Raw genomic sequence first — 13,954 nt, 5'->3', positions numbered from 1 at the left:
ACAAGTCAGTCTAATGTTAAAGACTGAGTACACCCATTTTTAGATTCAAAGGCTGTAACAGCATGAACTCTTCTACTGTCAGCCATAATTCTTACTATGCAAGACTAGCCTTTTTTCTTTCTGTCATAAACCAGTTTACAAATTCTTCTTATAGACAAGCACTTTGAGATCATTATGCAAACTACAACCTTTGTCTCTTAAAATCCTACATTTGCAAGAGATGCACTGCTGGGTCAAGAACATACATGTGACACAGGATATTTTATTTAAACAAAAAACCACCCAAAAATCTTCACATGCTTGTTTCTGTAATGCAAAGGTACGATACACCTTAAACCCCTTTAAGGCTCTGCTTTTTCTCTCTTTTGACTACATTGTAGCCTGATCCTACGCTGTTAACATGCACAGGCACAGCTATTCGTTGTAGCTATGTGCTGTGACTTTCTGGAGGGAATTTTGCTTATTTATTTTTGCAGCCCTGTGTTAGCTATGCTAAAATGAATGCTCTTCTCCACCAGTAATATAGTGGTACTGTTTCATAGATAGCCTTGTAGATATGGGGCGGGGAGGGGGCGGTGTGGAAGGAACACACACAGAGTCGTACTGATAAATCGGCATTGCAGAGAAATCCCCTAAAATCTTCAAGAAGATTGTACAAAATGGGAGAGTTGGCAAATGCAGCCAACAATGCCCAAAAACTTCCTGGAGAAAAAAGGGGAAATTTTTTTTTTTTTAAAAAGAGGGGGGGGGGATGAAAAAAAAATAATAGAAGGGAACTACAAATGGAAAAAAAAAAGGGGGGGGAAGGGATCACAAATTAAAAAAAAGGGAGGGAGGGGAAGAGTTTAGCTGCATACTCTAGGCTAAAAGGATCTACAGTTGATCTATGCATTGTGATCTGTTGACAGTCTTAGGACAGTGCCGTTCACAACTAAAGCGACAAATCTGCATTCCCCTATTTCCACAGTGTAAATAAGTAATATCAGTTATTTGACAGGAACTCAAAATACACCTCCTATTAATGGAAAACTGAAGCAGCAAGAGGTGCTGAAACTGCTCACACTCCAGTGGAGCACTATACAAAGGATCACACCTCAAAGAGTGTTGCAAACTGAATATAATATATACACCAGGCTCTAGTAAACCATTTTCTCCAGAGCAACACTCATTCTGACGCTGACAGAAGGAATATGACTTTAGTCCACTATAGGCTACAAAGCCTCTTAATCTTTGTACTACAATATCTAGCGATACTGATCAAAATGTTTTGGTTCTAGGTTTCAATTATGAAGGAAAAAGATGGAAATTGAAAAAATAAGCTAGATCTTTTATCACATGGATTTAGAAAAGAAATATTCTGAAACATTTTTCTTACAAGAGACACTTCCAAGATGGAATCTATAAAGCAAAATGAAGTAAAATAATTTAATGTACTCTTCTTGTATTAGAAGGAATTAAAGTTGTCATTTGATTAAGAAGATTAAAAAGACACAAACCAAGCAGTTCTCAGTACTATAGTCTAATCTTAAGGGGAGTGAATATACTTATACAGATGATACCATTGTTCTGGCAGTTATGAAATGGAATTGCTTTCTGTATTTAATAGTCTGAAATGTACCACATTAATCTTTGGTTTATTCACAGGGAATATATAGACCACAGCTTCTATGTCAGTTGATACTGACAAGGGACATGATTTTCCTGCCACAAAAAAAAAAAAAACCCCACACCCAAAAAAACTCAACAGATAAGACATGTCCACAGCCACTTCACAGAGCTTGGACACTTCAAAGAGTTCAGATTCCCATTTTCAGCCGGTCCTTTCTTTTATTAGCTAGGACACCCAAGACAAAAAAACGTTAACTGTTTGCTCTGAAAGGATATAAACTCAGGTCTACTTCTAACCATTGAAATTTTAATCTGCACAACCACATTATGAGCTCCATGCTTTTACCAAGATAGTACATTAAAAATCCTCAACTCTGAGACTGAAACGGGGGGAAAAAACCCTTTCATATAATTACATATAACACAGCTTTCAACAAGCTCCTGTTGGTATTTCTGAAACATAAAATTGCATCTCCCACACGTGTGATTAACTTCACTTTGAGAAGCATCCCGTTTGCAACCTGCAAGCTATCTTGCCTTTGTCTTTGCAGTCACATAATACTGATACCAGAAGAAACCAAGAGCTCCTATTCTGTTAACTTCAGCACATTATGCACGCTAGCCTTTTTCCAGGTGTTCCACCACTTCATTCGTAACAGTTTTTGTCATTAGCTTTTTTATTCCAACAGGTAAGCTTTATAGCATGAAAGCAAATATACATAGATGCAGAAAGCCAACAGTGACATACAGTATTAGGTTGTCTCAGACATAATTAAGTTTCATAAATAAAATGACTGCTAACAGAGACTGTTGTCCCCTAGAGGTCTGTCTGCCCCACTAAGTAACACACAGTGGAAGGAAAAATACGTTCCTCCACACTTACAATTTGAGTCAATACTCATAAAATAACTAGTGATAAGAAGTCAGTCGTAGATCTGACCAGTCATCTTATGAGCAAGCAGACTGCATATATAGTGAGCTTTGCTGCTGGCAGGACTCTTATCACAAAGCCAATGCTACTACTTATTATCTGCTTTTTTTTTTTTTAAAAAAAAAAAGGTTAGAGAGGATCAGACAGGAAGAAAAAGCAAATGTTTGATTGAGAACAACAAAATGCCATTGTATGCAATTCTGATCAGAAAACACACTGTCCACTTCCAAACTTACTCATTTCAAGGTAGCTTTAAAACTGATGAGAGCTGCTCAGATAAAGACCATTTGTGGCTTATATAAAACTTGCTGGTGGGAACTTTAAGCTTTTCTGTACCATTTATTTCAAAGCAAATAATAGGTTGAACTAGGCATAGATATTGTTTAAAGAAGCATGCAGCTTTCTCAAAGGGAAGGAGTTGGTATTATTCTCATCAACTAAAGGTGCCTGAATCACAGGTTTTGTTCTACCCTTAATGCTGCATCTAAAGTTCTCTCCTCACCAGAGCACACATTCAGAAAAGGAGTGGCCTGCTACTTATCTTAATTATAGGTCTTACTATCTCTTTCTCTTTGGACACAAAGCTTCATAAATTGAACAAACAGGAAGAGAAACTGCATTCAGACTACATAATGAGGTTTATGTAAATCGCACCTACAGCCTAGGGTCCTGAACTTCAAAGGCATTCCAGCTCCTCGTTACCCCTTGGACCAAGGCCCATTGTTTTGTCTTTATTTAAATAAGTTGGCACGGCACTTGGAGCGCTTGCAGATGAGAGGAACCGGTTCATGCGGCTATTATGGGGTTTTGAGAATTATGAATACAATCCAGAGCCTAGTGAAGTTGGTCTGAAGATTGTCGTTGCCATTGGACAAGACCAGGAACAATTAATACCCTGCAAAGGGCCAAATTTACCTCTGGCCCAAAAAAAGGTTGAGTTACGACTTTAAAAATCTCCACTTACACAATTTCATTTTCCTTCTACACCAAGAACTAAGCTAGATAAAACTGGAGAGAAAAATCCCCTGAAACTCAGTATTTTACATCAATATGTAAATAGTTATTCTTAGCTGTCAAATCGAGGAACACAGTTGGTTGGGCAATGAGTATTTTCAGCATCCCTCCAAATAAGTCAAAGCCAGCTGGAAGAAATTTTACTTCCCCATCGACAGAAAAAGCTTCAAAGAATAGTATGCTTATGTTGTGAAATTAAATGACTCTTCACTCCAGGAGGTCTTTCTTCCTGATTTAACAGTTGTCATTTTTAAATGCAACATTCTTCAAAGAATAATTTTTGTCCCTTAAATAATGGGGGGCCAAAAACCCCCAAGAGATTCTGCAACATTCCCATTCTTCCACATATTCTAACCACAACCACAGGAGCTGAAAAAGTCTCAGCCATGAGACAGACAAAAAGGGTCAGGACTAGCTAGTTAGCTAAACAGGGAAGCAAGAGGAATCCTGATTGTGGCAACTGGCATAAAGAATCTGGACTATCAACTTACGTAACTAAATGATTTTATGTGACAGTGGTCAAGGGTATGGAGGGGGTGACCACAGCCATGGTGACTTACAGACAGGACTCCAAATGGTTATTATTGCCAGTGTTGTTTTGTTTTTTTTTTTAAAGTGGGTGTGCCAGCACAGACACCACAGAAAACTGGTTTTACTATTAATTTTGCCTACCTGAAATCCTGAATAGAATTTCAGCGGGACACAATATTGTTATTCATTTACAACCCACATACTTCCCTCTGTGCTGTTAGGACAGCTGCTGCATTCCAACAAGCAAGTGATGTCTATTCTTTGCATGTAACATTTTATCATATAGTACACATACATGAAAGTAAATTGACAGTCAATTAAAACATATCATAAATAAAAAAAAAACACCTTAAGTTTAAAATTCTCAAATACCCAAGATGGCTTCAGTATTTAACAACAATCAGACAGAAACTTTCAATTAGAATTTGCCACTAGTTATTTTTGGAAAATGGTATCTATGTTAGGGTAACATACTGGACAAATGCCAGTCTAATTGGAAAAAAATTATTCTACAGCAAATACAAGTTATTTTATAGTGAAAAATGTAAAAATTATTCTCTCTAAAAAGGTAATACTGTGGCTTACTGAACTGCCCAGAAAAGCTATTTGAAGGACAAAAGTTACACAAAGAATAAAACGAGGCACTTGAGCGAAGCATGAAGCTGCAAATCTAGACTTTTCACAGAAACTTTCTGACATAAAATTTGTAGAGCTTAACTACCGCAAATCTATACACAATGCTATCGATTGGAATTTTAACTTAGGTTTCCAATCTCACAGATTATTACCATAAGCAAGACATTATTATTTTAAAAGTGAGGACATTGTCTTCCTGTGAAGTTTCTTAAATATCTTGTCAAGAGCTTAGTGTTTCAGAATTTCTGTCTTAGAGCCAAATCTGGAAAAAGTTAAGATGCATTCATTTTTTTAGTGAGTTTAAAACTGTTTAGCTGTTTACAAAGATTGGTTGCACTTCTCTTAAGCATCTTTGAGAAGGAAAAAATAAGCTGGAATTGCATGGCCAAGATTGTGAAGCTTACAAAAGACACTTCAGTACATCCCACCCCTTTTACTTCAGGTAGTTTCCCCACACAAACTGCAACTGACTCCAACCAAAGTCTATTCCATTTGAATACACACACACACACACAAGAGACACCTGACCAAAAAAGCCTCAAAGGTAAATGCAATATTCAGTTCTCTGGGTCAAAGAATAAAGTTATTACAGGGCTATTTCAGACATACAGCTTCCCAGAGTGCAAATCCTCATTTGAGCAAAAGTTCTAAAATAGAGCAATAAAATTGAGTCAAGGGAGGCTGAAAACAAGTACACACACAGATTTATCCCATCTAAAAATGCCAGTGTGCCCCATTCCACAAGCGGTGAAATAATGAAACACTGAAGACTAAGTTCAAGTGTCTTTGCTTCTACTGTCTAAGGCAAATAGAAAATCAGTCTTTGATTTTTTTTTTTCCTGAATCAAGATACTAATAGCTTAGACAGTTAATTCAAAATGACCATCCCTTAAACGCAGAGGGAAATACAGCTGTAAGCATGTGAGGTACAGGTTCCCTCCAAGTGAAAAAGCTGAGTGTAACAAGTAGCACTCTTCAGGATTTCTATCTCTAAGCTTCTATTCTACAGAATTCTGTATGCATATAGTTTCCAAACTGACCTTCTCAGACATGGCGTTTTGTACTTGCTTCTCTTCCAGAGGATCACTTAGATAACAAAGAAATCTCTCCTTCTATTGTTTTATAAAACTACAAAGTAGTTTTTGGTAGTTAAGCACATTCCGGTTCTAACACTGTTTTGAATTAATGGGGGGTTTTTTGTACTATTAAGTAGTATCTTACCAAGAACCATGTAGTGCTTTAGATGCATAGCAGTCTGTCAGCGTCCTGACAGAACAGATGGATGTTTTAATTGCACAAGGGCTTTTAGGTGTATCAGCAGTTCCATCGTGAAGAGGATATTTATGCACATTTTCAAAAACAAAGCAAAAAAAAAGGAAATAGCTGGTAAGATATGGAAAGATGGATAGTATCAAAATACATACAGAGAAAATCAGAAATAAAAAAGAACACTGCATTCTGTGCTGCAGCAGCGAGGAAATTCAGCTCCTGGATGTACCAATTCAGGTACTACGTTTTTAGCATATATAGTAACTCTTCTGTACATCACACTGAAATCTCCCATGTTGGTACTTCACACGTACTTAAATTATAGATGCTAGCCAGGAGTGCAACAGAATTTAAGTTGCAAACCCCATTGTACTTAACAGCTGTCACATACCGAAGCTCAGCTGCGGTTTCGCCAGCATTCCAGCATTATCTGCACGGCTCCTCCTGCGCAGGAGGAGAGGCTGCTGCGCCCTCAGAGCCCCCCGAAAGCTGCCTACCCTAGAAAGACCCCATTCCAACCGTGAGGAGATAAGCAAATGGCTTTGCACACGGACAGGTGGGGCAAGCCAACGGCACTGCAGCCGCTTTAAGTCTTCCTGCAGAACAGGACTAGAAATTTCACTACTTTGGTCCCACCAAGGACCAAGCTGCGATTTAAACATACTATGTAACTGAATGTGAGTGTTTCCCAAAGCAGCGAGTTTTAGCTCTTACTTCTATTTGCAGGAGATGCCAACACAAATGATTACAAGGTAGAAGAACGTACATCCAAGTCCCATTGGGAAGAAAAAAAAAAATCAAGATCACGGCAGCCCTAGGCAGAGGTTGTTTTTCCTTTTGGATTCAGACAAGTTTACAGAGACATCTGTAAAAATACATCCATTCACATTAATGTGAATTAATTTCTTTCATGTTAAATACAATATTGGATTTCAGAACTAAGTCAATGCTCCAAAGGCAGAAACTCTTTATGGCACAGCTGTTCTACTACCCTCAGTTAAGAAGCAGGTCTGTCTTTGGCACATTTTCTCCCCTTAAATAGCACTTAGTCATCTTAAATTGAGTTTACCAATGTATTAAATAGCTGAACTGAGTTATTCACTAAGTAGCCCAACAAGCAGCTAGTGATTCAATACACGTCACATTCCTCAATGCTCAGCACCGCCAGGACTACAGTGTTTTCATAGAATCATAGAACGGTTTGGGTCGGAAGGGACCTCAAAGATCATCTAGTTCCAACCCTCCTGCCATGGGCAGGGACACCCTCCGCTAGACCAGGTTGCCCAAAGCCCCATCCAACCTGGCCTTGAACACTGCCAGGGATGGGGCCTCCACAGCTTCTCTGGGCAACCTGTTCCAGCACCTCACCACTCTCACAGTAAAGAATGTCTTTCTAACATCTAATCTAAATCAACCCTCCTTCAGCTTAAATCCATTACCCCTTGTCCTGTCACTACACTCCCTGATAAAGGGAGTAAGTATCATGTAAGAGTAAGTATCTAAACCCATGTTTCCATCCATACAGCTGAAGTCTTAGCGTGACCCCAGCTACCAAGTGTACTTTTTTAAAAAAAAAAAAAAAAAAACAACCAATTGCTTAGATCCTCACACTAGATCTTTCCACTCTTATCTTCATACTGCATTCAGTATCATTCATTCATTATCTTCATACTTATCTTCATACAACATTTTTTGTAATGAACTTTAAGACAAAGCTGGATTCATTTCTCCTCACAGCTTTCTAAAAGGTCACATGAGCAAAAAGCATCTCTTCCCAAGTAAAATCTGGCAGCCAGTTGCAAAATTAACACCCCTAATTACATCTGGCATTTCTTAGTATTCAGCCTATACGCAATCATCTACTGAAAAGTGATATATTTGATGACACCGGCAGGTGCAGAAGCCCTATGTCACATCAAAGAGCAGAGAATTTAATGGTGGCCAAGTGCCAGAATCACAAATAACATCACCTTTCAGTAGTAAAACAAAAAAGCCTCAAACATCCATTGTACTGAACCAGCCTTCAAGACCAAGATCACGTTACTCATGCTCCTTGCCATGCTCCAGAACACAGCACTGAATATGATTCCATGCTTATTTTTGATCTAAAGTCTCAAAACAAGTAAGTCGTTTTGCAGTTTTTAAATTACAAGATTGGTGTATTAGTCTATTTTTTCCTTCTACATGCAAATTATAGAGAAGTCAAGGCCACTGGGACAACTTATGTTTTACAAAAATTATTTTTACAGAGCAATACGGAATACTATTACTTGTTTGCAAGAAACCCTCTGGATCACAGCCACTCTTATGGTTTTAGGAATAGTTTAGTAAGTCTGACCTAATCGGTCTCCCAGCGACAATATCATGACTGTAATTGCACGATGGATTCTTATACAGTTCCATAACCCAGTAACGTAATATCTCACCGGAAAACTATTCAACCCTATCCCTTTAAATAGAGATTAAGTATTTCAAACTTTGAGGACAGTATCTTTTGTTGAGATAAATTTCAACAGAGAGGAAAGTTGACATGCATGACCAGTCACTAATGCCCAGTTCTGCTCTAATTGATGTTACAGGGAATAGGATCAGACTCTTAAAGCTATAAGGGATTTTGTTTTAGCAATGGCGTTATCTGTTTAATGCTCAGAGTCAAGAGATTGAAGAAATCAACCACACTCACACTCTGAGTAAGAAAAGGAGAGGAGATATTGGAATAAAGATGCACTAACTGCATTTGGAAATGAACCAAGGCAACGTACAGGTAGCACTTTTCCTTCTTAGTGCCACATTTTGATTTTGGGAGCTTTTACATTTGGAACTCTGCATTTAAAGAACAGATATTCCATTTACAGAATGTTTGTGAACTGCTTACTTATCAAGACAGCTTTTTTGTCACAGTAAAAAATCCTGATCCTCTGCAGTTCTCCCAGCAATTTTTTTTTTAAAATGTATGTATTTTCCAGATTGCACAACTAGAGAAATTATCAACCTACAGTAATCAATAAAATTGTTGGCTATATCAAGTTATTTGGAATTTGTAACAATAAGTTTCAATATAGTAATCTTCCAGTCTTAAAACCATCTCTCCTCAGAAATAAAAAAAAGCCCGAAAGTCACCACTGTGCTCTCTTCTTCTTCTCTGCCCACTCCAAGGGGATTAGGTGAAAGAATTCTTTTTAGAAGCAATGCAATAAATCCAGCCTAAGTTTGTGCCATTTTACATCAGTACAAGACCAGGATGGCCAAATCCTACTGAGACAGCTTGCAGGAAATTACAGGGATAGAGATGCTAGTGGTTCTCTATCTATTGGGACAAGCAGGCTGCTTAAACCAATGAAGTCCCAGGCAAACAGGAAATCACTGTTTTAAAGCTTTCCTCAGGGTATGATCCTGGAGGATCACTTATGAAAAAAGTACTTCTCCTAAGCAAAACAACCTTTGGGACCAAAACCCACTCCCCCTTCCAGTTTAATTTGATGTGTATTCTTTTTAAGTGTCCCTCCTTCCCTCCCTTTCATCTTCGGGGAAGGGGAGGGATAAAGTAAGGAAACAGAGACAAGTTGCCAAGATGGTTACATAAAATCAGTATGATTACATATCAGTAATATTTTCTTAGCTGTTTTTGGCTGGTCTGGTACACTAGATGCTGCAGCCGTTCTGCTACAAGCACCTGATCACAGGTGTTTCGGATGTTGATCACAGATCCCCTCAAAGAGATAAGGATTTCAAAAAACACTGCACTTCTGAAGTACAGAGGCATACTTCTTAGCATATGAACTTGCGTAAGAAATTTGCATTAATTTAATCCTATGTATGCTTCTAGAAACACATTTATTTAGTAGTTTTGAACAAGGAAGTCCAGAACGTGTGAGCTACATTAGCAATCAAGTTGAGACACTGAAATAAAACAGAGTTGAACATCTGCATTTAACATAGAATTAATCACTTAATGCATAAAAGCTACATGCAAACAGGCTTAACTGTGCGTAAGACTTAGCTACGTTTCCTGATTGTGTTTTCTTTAAAAGATATCCTGTCAGAAAAGGAGGCACAGGGTTGTCCCATTTTAAAACGAGTCTGTGCATCCCCATTTAATGGTGGGACTGGAAATAAAGGAAGCAACATCCCTTCCAGCATCACCTGCTGACTTCCACCCTCAACGGCACAGAGGAGAAACACGCAGACCACCATCCTCACCTGAAAAAAATATTTTAGCTCTTTTCTGACCCAAACGTATCTAACCTATTTCTGTCAATCCCTTGAACGAATACTACTTCTGCACTCATTATGCTGGGGTCATTACACAACTGACCAAGAAATCTGAAGAAAAGCTGAACTGACCGCTCACCACCACTCCCACATTCTCTTTCAAATAAAGCAGGGCACTTGTCTAGTGTACTGCTCTCGTTCCCACCCCGCCATTACTGCCTCTATTTGACATTCAGTGGAATTCACTCAAGAGAAGAATCTCTGTATTTTTCAGGGAGTTAAAGCACTGAATTCTCACGCTTCAGTGAAGGACCACTCCGCTCAGCCAACCAGGCAAGGGGATGGATGGCATTCGCTACTTTGCTAGCGCGATCTTACCTCTGGATACTACATTTACCTGCTTCACAGGAAAACTTACTAGGTGTTTGAATGTTTACTTGGACATTAAAAAGCTTCTCCTCCTCGGAGATACTGGCAGCACAGTTAAAACCCAAGGAACTGCAAAATTACAGTAAGTATTTTATACAAACCAATTCAACTGACACACAAGGTATTTTTAAACCTCTCTCAACCTGCAGAAGGTTGCATAATTACAACGTGGGAGCTAACTTTTCCACGCAACACTCCAAATTCTGTACTGCAAGTTGTAACAGCAAAGCTGCATTAAAAAGCTTCTGCCTTCCCATTACAAAGGTTTTGACTACCTTGTATTCAAAGGCTATGTCCTGTACTTGTGTACTTTCCTCCCTTACTGCCTCAGCCTCTCAGTGCAGTCCCGCTACTCTAACAAACGGGAAAATAGTTCGCAAGTGCTCACGACACGGAAAACTAAGTACAGGATTTTGTTTGCAGGAATGCACCGTTCTCAGCTCAGGAAATCTGCGCGCCCCAGCACAGTTGCAACCTATTTCAGAAGCAAAAACTGCGCGGAGGTTTCCCCTTCTGAAGAAGCCCGCCCTGCCCTCGGCGCCGTTACGAGGCGGTCTGGGAGCACGCCGGAGCACACGGCTCAACTAAACCGTGACTGAGCTGCCGGCGCCCTGCAAACGCTTGAAACAGCCTTCGACCTTCCATCCCCAGCAGCGGCACCGATGCGTTTCTCGTCACTAGCAGTAGATTAAGGCTGATTTAACCTCCAACGCCCGGTGCCGCTGCTGGAAGCGGAAAACAACACAAGAACGACCTCCATTAACCACGCGTTGAAGGGAGAGGAGGCTACCCCGGCACAGCATCAGCTTTGGGGCAGCCCGGAGCTTCCGAGCGCCGCTATCACCCCGGCTTCCCACAGAGCAGCCGGCTCGGGGCAGCCCTGCCCGCCGCGGCCGAGGACCTCCCCGCACAGCCCCTCCCCGGCGCGGAGACACCCGCCGGCCACCTTCCCCGTGAGAGGAGGCAGCCCCGGGGCCGGCGGAGAGGCAGCGCCCAGACGCCCGCCCTCCCCTCACCCCGCCGCCCCAAACGGTCTCTCCCCGGCCGCCGCCCCGCTCACCGGCGTAGAAGCGGATGAGGCAGCCGGTCTCCGAGTCCATGCCCTCCTCCTGCACCCGCCACAGGTCCCGGAAGCCCAGCTGGGAGAGGTAGTCGTTCTGGATCTGCAGCGGCTTCTCGTGGGCCTCCAGCCGCCGGCTGGTCTCCCCGTGGAGCTGCACGTACAGGGCGGGCGGCCCCGGCGGCGCGGCCCCCGCCGGCAGCTCCCGCCCGCCGGCCGCGCCCGCCGGCGCCCCCCCTGCCCGCCCTGGGGGCAGCTCCCCTGGGCACGGGGGGCCCCGGCCCGGCCCCGCACCTGCTTCCACCCCGTCGGGGGGTACCGGCTCCACCTCCAGCTCCTCCGAGGAGGACGAGCCGCCGCCGCCGCCGCTGCTGTAGGGATCCAGCCGGTCGGAGACGCTCTCGGCGCTGGGGCTGAAGCTCTCGGTGTCGGAGCCGGCCGGCCCCAGTTCCCCCAGGAGGGAAGGGCAGGAGAGCGGCGGCCCCGCCAGGTACAGCTCGGCCGGCGGCGCCCCGGGGCTAAAGTCGGAGGGCGCCGGGCTCGGCCGGCCGCCGGCCAAGTCAGTCTCCTCGGCGCTGCCGCCCAGCGGCAAGCGGCCGGGCCGCGCCGCTTCCCCGCAGTCTCCCCCGGCCAGCCCGCTCCGCGTCCCCCGCCGGCTCCTCGGCCTCTCCTCCGGCTGCGGCCGCTGACCCTCCGCCGCGGGCTCGGGCGGCGCCTCGGCGGGAGCCGCCGCCGGCTCAGGCGGGGGCTGCGGCGGCACGCCCGCCTTGCCCAGCACCCGCACCACGCTGCTGCCGCCCCGGTGGCCGAGCTGTTGCAGCCGGGCGGCCACCTCCGCCGCCGTGGTCTCCAAGGTGCAGAGCACCGGGCGCAGGTAGCAGTTCATGTGGCGCTCGTAGACGTGGACGCAGCCCCGCTGCAGGTCCCGCCGCACCCAGTCCCGCTCCGGGGGCTGCAGGGGCTGCAGCTGCCGGGGCGGCTTCAGCAGCAGCGCTTTCCTGTCCAAGCTGCGGGTGCCCAGCGAGGCGCCGGGGGCAGCGGCGGGCGAGGAGGCGGCGGCGGAAAGGTTCCTCTTCAGCCTCCCCCGCCGCAGGAGCAGGGAGTTGGCGTTGCCGGCCCCGCCGGGGGCCGCCGGAGTCCCGCCGGCCGCCAGCGCCGCGGGGGGAGCGAAGCCGCCCGCTACCCCTCGCCTCCGCCGCTGACCGCCGGCTCCTTTGCCGTCCAGCTGCCCACCGCCGCCCGACGGCTCCACGCCGCTCTCCGCGCCGGGCGCTGCCTGACTCCTCCTGCCCGGGGAGCCGCTCTCCGGCTCTCCCCGCCCGCCGCCCGCCGCCGCCGGGGCTTCTCTCGCTCGCTGTTGCGCGGGCTCCATTGCCCGCGGGGCCAGGGATGCCGCCGCCGCCCTGCTGGGAGCGCCGCTCGGCGGCCCGGCGCGGCGCGGGAGGGGCCGAGCGGAGCGCGGCGCCGCGTCCCGGAGGGGATTACGTAGCAGCGGGGAGCATTCCGCCGGTGCCCTCGCGCCGCACGCCCGGCTCAGCCCCGCTCCCCAGCTGTCGCGAGCGCCATTAGGGAGGCAGAGAGCGAGTGAGCCAGCCGTCGCTCCCCGCGCGCCCGCCCGCTCCCCGCGCCTCATGAATATTAAGCAGCCCCCGCCTCGTCGCTGACAAGGGCCGCTGAGCGAGGGAGGCTCGCGAGGGTGACGCCACCGCTCGCGCGGCAGGGCGGGACCTCTCCGATAAACACAACGTGACCGCGCCCGGGGCTGGGAAGGAGGCGGCGGTGGGGGAGCGCGGGGGCCGCTGGGAAGTGTAGTCACGAGTCGGCCGCCCGCCCGCCCGCCCGCCGCAGGTCCCGGCAGCCTCTGCTCCCCGCCGAGCAGCTTCCCGCCGCGCGGGGCGGTTCTGCTGTTGGCCGGGGCTGGGCGGGGGGAGGGAGGGAACGGTGGGCTGCGTTCCCTCCCTCAGACGGGCGCCCCCGGCTCTTTCCCTGAAGGCAGGCGGGGCAGTCGCTGCTCTGCGTGTCTGAGGCCCGCCCCCGCACGGTGGGGTTGGCCGGCCGAGCGGGCAGCGCCGCACCGTCCCGCCGTAACGGCCGCCGCCCGCGCTGGTGAGGAGGCCCTGCGGGCAGCTCCGCGCGGCCTGCGCCCCGTGGTTCTTACGGCCCTGCCCCTGATCCGCCGGCCAGCTTCCCTTCCCCCTCCCTGCCGCCTGCGAGGGCCCTGAGGCCTCTGGTGCCAGGGCCCGCTGACCGGCCGAGCGTGAAGG

At 46.3% G+C, this 13,954-nt stretch overlaps 1 protein-coding gene across 1 annotated transcript in view; it reads right to left on the bottom strand.

Annotated features, from left to right (window-relative positions):
• Positions 1-13,362, bottom strand: part of PHLPP1 (PH domain and leucine rich repeat protein phosphatase 1) — a 141,989-nt gene extending 128,627 nt beyond the window's left edge. Inside the window, exon 1 of the mRNA XM_054816770.1 lies at positions 11,691-13,362. Coding sequence (XP_054672745.1) covers positions 11,691-13,323 — 1,633 coding nt within the window. The 5' untranslated portion in view covers positions 13,324-13,362. The remainder of the gene's footprint in view (positions 1-11,690) is intronic.
• Between the last annotated feature and the right edge of the window lie 592 nt (positions 13,363-13,954).

Source organism: Grus americana, chromosome 2 (genome assembly GCF_028858705.1).
Source record: "Grus americana isolate bGruAme1 chromosome 2, bGruAme1.mat, whole genome shotgun sequence".
Lineage (NCBI taxonomy): Eukaryota > Metazoa > Chordata > Aves > Gruiformes > Gruidae > Grus > Grus americana.
Note: the sequence above shows the minus strand (reverse complement) of the source record. Positions and strands in the feature narration are given on the sequence as shown.